Source organism: Mastomys coucha, unplaced genomic scaffold, assembly GCF_008632895.1.
Source record: "Mastomys coucha isolate ucsf_1 unplaced genomic scaffold, UCSF_Mcou_1 pScaffold22, whole genome shotgun sequence".
Lineage (NCBI taxonomy): Eukaryota > Metazoa > Chordata > Mammalia > Rodentia > Muridae > Mastomys > Mastomys coucha.
In genome coordinates, this window is record NW_022196905.1 from 197,337,572 (window position 1) to 197,347,941 (window position 10,370).

The window sequence follows — 10,370 nt, forward strand, 5'->3', positions numbered from 1 at the left end:
ACTCACTCTGTAGACCAGGCTGGTCTCAAACTTAGAAATCCGCCTGCCTCTGCCTCCCAAGTGCTGGGCTTAAAGGCATGCACCACCACTGCCCAGCTTCTTGAGACTCTTAATGCTGGATTTCTGCTCCTCTAGTTTTTCTCTATGAAAACTGATCAGAAACAATCACCTATGTTCTTCTCTGATTTCCTTCCTTACAACATTTTGCTTATTTTTTAACTGTTATCTTTTTTTTCTTCTATACATTATAAAACAGCATGTTTTAGATCGCTTCCACACTCTCATATTCTGTCACTGGGCCTCAGTGGAGCAATGAACAAATACAGTGTCTTTAAAAAACAAAAAAACAAAAAAAACCTAAGACACGTAGATTCTAGTTTTTAACTTTTTTTTTTTTTTAATTTGGGGGTTGGTACTGAGGATTAAATTACTGTGTGGTACCTCTGGGTTCTATCCTCAGCCAATATCCATTCATGTGGTCTCCCTATGTAGAATCTTAATTATGGTTTCCCCTCCCTCTGCTCCTCCCAGTTCCTCCCACCTCCCCTCCCATCTAAATCCACTCCCTGTCTGTCTCTCCTTAGAAAAACAGACTGGCTTCTAAGGGATCATAATAGAGTAAAATAAAACAAGAACTAACACATCAGACCTGGACAAAACAAACAAACAGAAGGAGGAGGCCAAGGAGGCCCAAGAGTCAGAGAGCCAGGGTCTAAGTATGTAGTCCAGGCTGGCCTTGAACTCACAATTCTGCCTTAGCCTCCACAAAACCACTCATGACTTTTTTGATGGATGGTTTTGCTCTGCTAGACTCTTTTCTACTTTAAAACTTGCTCTTCTCACAGGTCTCTACCATTGGTTCCTCTTCATTCCCATTTGTGAAAATCAACACTATTAACCTGCCAGGATTTGGTAATATCTTTTCCAACTTGTTATTAAAAAAATTTTCAGACCTTGAGAGCTAAATCGGCAGGTAAAGATACTTGTTTCAAAGCCTCATGATCCAAGTTCAAGCCCTGAGACCCACATAAAGGTGGAAAGAGAGAACCAGTTGCTCAAAGTTGTCCTCTGACCTCTGACCTATGTGTGCATGTCACAGGGCCAGAGTGTCCTTCTCACACATGTCACACACAGGACACAAACAATAACCACATACAAATAAAACTCAGCAACTGACACGTTCATAATCCACGAAAGGTGGTGCCTGGGAATATTACTAAGGAAGGAACAATGCCTTCAGAATGGGAGTGGGATAGCAAATATTAGGTGATTAGAACAGAGGACTTCTTTGGGGCCTTTCAGATTGTAAGGCTTTGCTAATGTTTTCGTTCTTAACAAAGCAACTTGTTCTATCCCAGTGGATACTTTGAAGATTCTACATCCCTGGTGTGCAAACGAGTGGCTCTCTGACTCTTGGGCCTCCCTGGCCTCCTCCTTCTGTTTGCTTCTTTTGTCCAGGTCTGATGTGTTAGTTCTTGGTTTATTTTACTCTATTATGATCCCTTAGAAACCAGTCTGTTTTCTAAAGAGAGACAGACAGGGAGCAGACTTAGATGGGAGGGGAGGTGGGAGGAACTGGGAGGAGCAGAGGGAGGGGAAACTGAAATCAGGATATATTATGTGAGGGGAAAACAAAAAAATCTATGTGAGAAAATTCAATCAAAGGAAAAAAATTATACATCAATCCATTAATATGGTTGAATCTTGCCAGAAAGCTTTAAATATGCACAGCTCCAACAGAAAAGCAGCTCTGAGGGCTGCAGGGTCATGTGAATAAACCTGACCTTTAAAACAACCAACCCCTGTTTCAGTTAGCAGAGAAGGATGAGGAAACAGGAAGGCCAAGCGGCCAATTCTAATTTGCCTGTCTCTCCCGCCACCTGCTGGTCAGCACGAGTCAAGCACTTTCTTCTTTTATGGTCTAAGTATGTTGCTGTTCCTTGAGGCCCTGACTAGTTTACATTTCTAACATTGGATTTAGATCTGAAAACTAGCAGCAGCCTCCTGGCACACTGGCATTCTTGAGTTTCTGAGGTTAGCACTGACTCTTCACGCCTATCATGGTGGTCTCCTGCGTGATGCCGCTGCTCCAGAGAACACAAGTGAGACCTACCTCATTACAACTCATTGATTCACCCAAGCAAGCCTGCGTAAATAACTAATGCAGAAAGTCCAAGTCACTAACGTGAGCATTTGGTCTTCAAATTTACCCATCCAAACTCTACTGGCTATTTGTTACTGACAACGTGACCGCATACATTAACCCGGGAGCCGGACCACGGCATACCTTGAAGTACTGCCATTCCTTAAATTCATTCAGGTTACAGTGTGTAATCATGACTTTGGATCCATCGGGCCCCTTTGTCAAACACTGGTCATACTGCATGAGCTGATTTGCTTCATTGATTCGGAAAAGCTATTGAACAAACAAACAAATAAAATAGAGACGTCTTTCTTGCCAACATGTTTTATAAAAAGAACAAAACTTAATTCCTGCAATTAAACTGAACAACTAACTTATTCTATAATTTTTGTGCATGTTAGAAACCATTAGTCTGCAGACGAGAGCAACCCTTTTCTGAAATTAGTGAAGACCTCTCTTGACACATTAATTACATTAATTCTTTAAGCCTCTACTACACAGAATGGGTAATTAACACATATTTATCATGTACCAACAACAAGAAAATTAAAAACTGGATATAAGCCTGATAGTTTTTCACAACCAAAATGAGACATGTGAAAATTCCTATGTAAGGAAGCAAGAGAATATGTGAAAATAATATCTGTGTAAAACACCTAGTACCAGAAGTAAACCAATGTCACTTGCTAAGCCACATTTGCAAAACTTTAGAGGTTAGGCTTACTCAGTCATCATTAATATAGGTTCCAATAAGAATATACTCTTATCACTTGTGGGCAGTTATTTTTATATTTCCCTATTTAAGTGAAATGTTTTAGCAGTCAGCTTTGCTGAATATTTTTTATCAAGTCAAAATTAATAAATCAAAAACCAAACAAGGGCTAGGGAGATGATGGCTCAGAGGTTAAGAGCACTGACTGCTCTTCCAGTTCCAATTGAAATTCCCAGCAACCACATGGTGGCTCACAGCCATCTGTAACAAAGTCTTGGCGCCCTCTTCTGGCATGCAGGCAGACCACTGTATACATAATAGATACATAGATAAATAGATCTTAAAAACAAAACAAACAAGCAAACTAAACCCCAAACCCCTATTAAACTCTGTCTGTGATCAATGAGTCTGGCGGCTCAGTGTTGACCAACCCTGAAGGCAGGTGACTCACCTGGTTCCCTCCCATCCTGTGGCAGGGTCCTAGCTCCACAAAGCCTCCGTTCGTTTTCCCCATGCTATCAATGCAGTATGCAGTCTCGAGGCCTCGGATCTAAAGGTTGAAAGAGAACCAACACACAGGAAACAGTATGGTTTGTAACGAACCAGCACCCGAGTGCACGACTTTCACGTTCAATGTACACATCACAGAGAGCGCCCAGGGCTGTTGTGGTGCCAGGCTGTGACTGCCTGTTTCAGAGTCATCGGAATCTTTGAAGCCATGATCTGAAGCCAACTTTGAAATGAACTCATCCCACCCAAGGGCACTAGCCCATTCTATACTAGGAAACAGCACAGAAGAAGCAAAATGCAAGTTACCCTAAGAAATGCCTCAGGACTGGAGCATCCTTGTGACTGAGAGACAAACAGAGGAGAGCTCTGTAAGTACACGGAGGTGGGGGTACTTAGGGGGCAGACACCAGCTCTGCACACCATTCTGGGCACAGAACAAACCTCACTTTCTGAGTCCTCTCACTGGCTGGGTGACACTTTGCAGGAAGGGGCCTCAAGGTGTCTCAGTACACGAATAACAGCACACAGTGTGGCTCTCCTCTAACTACCACGAAGTGGTTAAATGGAGGCAAAAGCAAATAGCCATTCACTCGTGTTTGGATAGAATTTTATGCTAAAATAACCACATTTAGAGGAATTCTATCTTCATCTCAATTACAGGTCACCGTATCATTTGGATATAGCGTTCGATTCGTGGACACTGAGGGGCAGGAAGGTATAAGCTTTTGAGTCCGTGGAGATGAGCAAGTCACAGTCCTCTGGACCATCACAATGTGGGGACAAACAGGTGTATTGGTCAGAAGAGGAAACGAATGCGCAGCTGAAGCAGCCTAACACTGCCCGGGGAAGCTCAGGTTCCTCAGGGCACATCTTCGAAATAGGGGCTTATTCCGGGATGTTCAGCAGACAAATGGAAAGGATAATGGGAAGGAAGAAGGGGTAGATGCCAGAATGTGGACAAATTCCTCTGAAGATATAATTAGGACAGAGATGGTAAAGGGAGGGAAAGCCCTCATTCACTCATTCATCCACCCACCCATCCATTCCTGAATGTGTGCACTTTCATCCATAGAATACTAAGTGGGTACTTATCATGTGGCAGGCATGCTATATCTATATCTATATGCCTAAATATCTATATAGTTATATAGTGAACTCATAGTTCACAGCAACAGAAAGACAGAAAAGAGGTAATAAGGTATCATGCAAGAAACACAGGCCACAGGAGAGAAAAGCAAGACCATTAAGAAAGGGGCTAGGGAGTTGAGGAGGGTGTTCTAGGGTAGATCTCATCAAGGACACAGGAGGAAAACCATGAAAGACATGGAAGTTAGCTGTGTCTGCAGACGCCCAAAGGAAGGCATAGAGAAACAGCAGAGGCAGGAAGTGTGAGGAGGAAGAGGAAGAGGAAGAGGAAGAGGAAGAGGAAGAGGAGGAGGAGGAGGAAGAGGAAGAGGAGGAGGAGGAGGAAGAGGAAGAGGAGGAGGAGGAGGAAGAGGAGGAGGAGGAAGAGGAGTATTGAAGTAGGGCAAGCAGGAGCAGATGAGGTGAGAGAGGAAGGAGGGTCTTGAGGGCTCTGCCTTCACCCAAGCAACTGGGGTGGTGACCTCTCTTTCTTAGAGAAAGGTGACATGACATGTCTTGCATTTCCAAAGCCCCTCTGATTGCTGGTGGTGTTTAGAACAGGCCGACAGTAAGAGCAAGTTAGTTTGGAAGAGAGGTGATGGGGACTTAGCCAAGGTAAGGAAGGGCTAGATCCTGAAACTGACGCATGAGTGAGAAAAAGGGACTCAGTGGAGATCCTCAGGTTGTTGGTGTGAGGAATGATCCCAGACGGGCTGGAGAGGGAGAAAGGGCGTTCAACCTGAGGTGGACTGAGACTGAAGTGATAATCAAGTAAAGATGGCAAGAATGTGGCTGAATGCATTTGCCTAGGCAGAGAGAGAGGGGGAGGGAGGGAGGGAGGGAGGGAGACAGACAGACAGACAGAACTAAGTCTAGTCTGGACTGCCCCAGATTAATTTTTCTCAGCAGCTTAACTAGCTAGTTTTCTTTAACAGGATAGATGGAATAAGACTGCCGAGGAAAGAAACAGGCATTAAAACAGGAAGTCAAAGAGCAGTTGTAGAGTCCTCTGTGCTTCTCTTTTTATTCTCAAACTCTCAATGCTGCAGACTCTTACAAATGGACTTGGTCCTCTCTTCTCTGTCTCTATTTCTCAAGAGATGACCGTAGTGTCACTGCACTAGATGCTAACGGTCTCCAGACATTGATCTCTGGAGAAGCCTCTTTTCTGAGGTTCAGCACAAGATCTTCAACCAACAGGAGCTGACAGCTGCACATAGCAGTCCAGAAGGCAGCCTGCATGTGCAAACCACCAGCAGACCCAAGAATGCTATTCCTCAACACCTCCATGTTCCCCGCCCACTGTGCGTCCACCTCAGCTACCCCAATCAGCTGCTCAAATAGAAAATGAAAGCATCTCAGGCCTCATCTTTCACACACTGATCTTCCCTACACCGCGTGTACATTCCCATGACAACATCTGGGACTTGGTGTTTGCCTTAGCTATGTCTTGTGCTCTCCCTTCCTAAGCCACCTTCATTTTCACTAGAATCACCTTACCCGTCCTTATTTCTACCCTAAACACTCCCAGTGGGAGATTAAAACCAAACATAAAGGAAATCTCACTGCCTTTCTGTTTTAAATCTTTCATGGGCTGAATAAGAATGTTCTCCCTGTAGGCACTCTGTTCCTAGTGGGTGTATTTTCACTCTGTCCCCAGTGGGGGGCACTGTTTGGAGAGGCTTAAGGGGTGTGGCCTTATTGGAGAAAGTATGTCATAGGTGTGCCCTTCCCCTGACGCTGACGAGGCGACAAGATCCGGGCATCTAGGGGGATGGGTCCTCTCCCTTTATATACTCAGACTCCTAAGGAAACACTGGGCCTTGATCAGAAACTTGTCTTGGTCTCATATTATTTCTTCTCTTGCCGTCCTCCCATGTAGCCCCATCTCTCCATTCAGGGAACCCAGCTCATGTAGCTACAATTGGCAGTGAGTTCTGAGAGTCTAAAGATTCTGCGTTTCCAGGTGCTTCTCTGTGGTGTGCTAGCAGTTTAGGGCGTTAACTCCCAGCTTGCTACTCCAGCCACCATGCTCGCTGCCATTCCTGCATTTTGCCCCTTTTGATGGGCTTAGGACTGTAAGCCCAAATAAACTCTTTCTTTCAGGAATTTCCTCAGTCCTGTTATTTTACCACGGCAACAGAAAAGTAGCGAATACAATTTCCTATCTTTGAAGTCACCACTTTCTGTTTGTAATACTCTTTCTTGGCTCTCTGATTAGCTTAGGTCTTTATCATCCAGGTATCCTCAGAAAAGCCATCCCTACTGTCCCCACCTCCTCAGGAGGTGTCTCACGTCATTTCCTTTGTAGCTGTTACCATTTTGTCTTGTTCTTTGCTTTCCTAGATTACTCTGGGCTTGCTCGCTCCCTCCTTCCCTCCCTCCCTCTCTCTCTCCCTCTCTCTTTCCCTCTCTCTCTCTCTCTCTCTCTCCCTCTCTCTCTCTCTCTCCCTCCCTCCCTCCCCCCCTCCCTTTCTCCACTCCAAACAGCATAAATGTTCTTTGAAGAAAGGGGGCTGTATTTTTGCCCAGATGAATAACTGGTACACATCAGGACCTTGATCAATATTTGCTGAACGCACAAGTTAACAAAGGCACATGATCTTGAAAGCGATAGCCTGCTCAATTATCTGTGAGGTAGCTGCATACAAAGGCGTAAGGCACAAGCGAGAACACAATCAGAATTGATGCCACCGAGGCAAGTCAGAAGAAACGGGAAATGACTGTAACAGATCAATGCCTCTGCCTCATTTTATTACCACTGCCCAATTCATTTGACAAGGGCTGTGTCAATGCCCTGTGTATTGGAAGGTGGGCGGGCGCTGTGAGAATCCACAGAAACTTGGCAGACCTGATGCAGAGGAGCAAAGAAGTGATCTTTAGTATTTATGATCGCCAAGACGAGAGCAGTAAGTGAAACGAAAGAAAAGGGGGCAGTATGACAGATGGACACGGTGGGCGCTGGAGGGGGGGAATTGGGGACAATTCCCTGACAGTCACACGTGAAAAGGCTGGGAGGGGGTGTGGCCTTGTGGTCAGGGAAGCTCTGATGATTTGGTATAAGGAGAGGGCATGCTACCAGACGGTTTCAGCCAAACATTTCTGCCGAGCCTTCTCTGCTTTCATGAATGCCTTCCCATTTTTCTCTGCCTTCTTTCAAACAGTGATTCCGAATACACACATTTGGATATCTAAATACTGGCTGCTACTTACTTCCCCCCACTCAACGTTTTTGGGTGGCAAAGGGTAGTGGACAGTGATGTCATAAGCAATTTCTTCCATAAACCACTTGAAACTTTTACAGTTGTGATCCTCTCGAAATTTCTTCAGCTCAGATATATCCCCATAGGGCAGCGCCTTTGATTCAGGACGGCTAGCATAGAAGTAGTCTTTATATTCATCCCACCAGACTTCCACGACTCTAACATAGTTCTGTGGAAACAAAAATTGCAGCATTATGAGATGCAGAAATAACTGTAAAGGCATAAACCGCCCACCTTGGTTTGTATTTTATACAAACAAAATACAGTGAACTCATTAGTCAGGATGTGACATTTAACTAATCAACGAAAATAAGAGAGCTAGATAACACTAATGTTATTTTTCAAGTATAAAAATATCACGTATGTAGATTCAATTAGAAAAGAATATACATAAGAGCAGACACTCCTGAGCTGGAGTTCATAAACTCTAAGATATGCATTCTATTCTGATAACATATGAAGAACGTGAAGCCCAGACAGGGTGTTGAGAGCCTGGCTGGACAGTGGGTTTTATTCTTGTCTCCTTCCCTTATATCAGAACCGCATTACTGACACGTATAGGAGAAAAATCCTTGAAACCATCATTACAAAGAATTGTTCCTCAGGCTACTCTGTCAATCTTTTCCCGACTATAACAGAATCATTTTTAATATAACTACAAATTAACTGTATGCCTTCTAAAGGTGGCTGACACAGAGGAAAGGCGGCTACGGAGCAATGAAACAAATGGACACTGTCACCACCGACAAACATTTAACTTACAGGTTTGGACAGGATTAGTGTGTACTTCCAAAACTAAGAAAGAAAAACCCTGTGGTCCAGCAACCCCAGTATAGTGTACACTCCTTAAAGATGAGGATGTAATCCACCAACGAGATGCCTGAACTTCTGTGCAGGATGTTCAAGCATTCCTTATAACGGCCAATATTTGGGATCAACCTAAATGTCTGCCAACGGATGAAGACTATGCACAGCAGAATGCCCAGTCTTTTTAAAAAAAAGAAAGTCTGTCATCTGCAACAACACACAAGATGTTATGGTAAGAAAATAAACTAGGCCCAGAAAGAGAAAAGTGAGTTCACTCAGAGGAAGGATGTAAAAGAAATCAATGTACAGAAACACAGTGGAGCGCTGGGTACCAGAGGATGGGAGTGGGAAGGTTGTAGGGGAGATGTTTGGGCAAAAGACAAAAACCTTCTATCACAGGAGAAACAAGTTGTGATCTCCTGTACATTACTTACAAGGCACTGGGGAGCACACTATGTACTCTACAAGTTAAAGGGATATTAACCATTTCACAATGTATGTGCAGCAAATATTGGTACACAGTATAAGTACTTTCGCTCCTTGTCAAAACATAAATGAAAAGGAACAGGGCTAAAATGAATAATATTAAAGAACAATAAGATGTTGCACCAGTAGGTCTAGCCTTGGCTTACGGTGAAGAGCCAGTGTAATTGTATAGGAGATTTGCCCCAGTCGTACATAAATTTTACTTCTCTTCCCTTCTTTTCTTTTAAAATCAACAATACCTCACCTTAAGAGTTGGAGAAGAGCCAACGTAAAGGGGTGGAGGATTTCCTTGCCAGCCCTCAAGACGGTAGATGTGCCCAACTCGAGAACACGGCACAAATAACAATTTGCCACCGCACTGCCAGATCTGTCAAGGAAGAACGGATACTGTGAACGTGATCGGAAACGCAAAAACAAATAATGCAAAGTTTGTTCTGTAAATGGTAATTTTAAATCAGAAATAATGTCCACATTGAATTCTAAGCTAACCAAAATTCTAAAATAATCCATTTCGTTAGAAATACAAGTAAGAACGAGGAAGGCAGTGGTGAGGTATACAGTAAGATACTATTAGTGAGTTCCCTCCTGTGTTCTCTAGAGCCGGGAGCCCTTTCTCCATATAACCTCAAAATAACATAAACCCCTAGTCCTAACATTACCTGTCGTGTCTGATACTAATCTATTTCCTACCTGGGTGATTACTGTAATCGCCTCCTAACCGCCTTTATAACCTTGAACTCCTCTCTACTTAACTCTATCCTTATTTATAGCAAGCGATTACAGAGCTGTGGGTCCTGTTATCTATCCCCTTGCTTAGTGTCTTTGTTGGCTGCCTTCTGCTTATCAAACTAAGGGGGCGGGGAATCTCTTAGCGGGACCCTGACGTCTCCTTAGCATGGCTCTGACTGCACCGGCTCACTTTGTCTTTAGTGGCTTCCTTGATCACACTCCTTGACCCCACCTAACCGCGTCTGTGCTTGCTCTTCACACTTAGACCCTGGTCCTTTCCCTTGTTCTATGCACTTAGGAGGCCTGCCCCTGTCCTCCCTTTATCTCTGCTTATGGAAACCAAGCATCTTATTTCCACTTTCAAGTCTACCTTGATTGTGGTGGTGTTTTCTTCAACCCACCAGCTGAATGCCTCTGCCTTTTTTTAAAAAGTAAATTCACTACATTATAATTTTCAAATATTTCTGATCTATAGGAGGTTTTTTTTTTTTTTTGACAATTATAAGTTCTTTGGCAGAAAGGATTAGTTGTCCCTAGCCTAACCCTCACAATACTAAAACACAGGATTTTTACTGAGGCATTCCTAATAATTTAG

At 43.7% G+C, this 10,370-nt stretch overlaps 1 protein-coding gene and 1 long non-coding RNA gene across 3 annotated transcripts in view; one reads left to right on the plus strand and one right to left on the minus strand.

Annotated features, from left to right (window-relative positions):
• Window positions 1–6,050, plus strand: part of LOC116069323 — a 9,339-nt gene extending 3,289 nt beyond the window's left edge. Inside the window, exons 2-3 of the long non-coding RNA XR_004109979.1 lie at window positions 4,026–4,219; window positions 5,589–6,050. This is a non-coding gene — a long non-coding RNA (uncharacterized LOC116069323). The remainder of the gene's footprint in view (window positions 1–4,025; window positions 4,220–5,588) is intronic.
• Galnt7 (polypeptide N-acetylgalactosaminyltransferase 7) overlaps window positions 1–10,370 on the minus strand; it is a 127,518-nt gene that overhangs the window by 5,251 nt on the left and 111,897 nt on the right. For both annotated transcript variants that reach the window (XM_031339866.1, XM_031339867.1), the window contains exons 8-11: window positions 9,291–9,413; window positions 7,704–7,922; window positions 3,307–3,405; window positions 2,288–2,416 (exon numbers count right to left, since the gene is read on the minus strand). In XM_031339866.1, coding sequence (XP_031195726.1) covers window positions 2,288–2,416; window positions 3,307–3,405; window positions 7,704–7,922; window positions 9,291–9,413 — 570 coding nt within the window. The remainder of the gene's footprint in view (window positions 1–2,287; window positions 2,417–3,306; window positions 3,406–7,703; window positions 7,923–9,290; window positions 9,414–10,370) is intronic.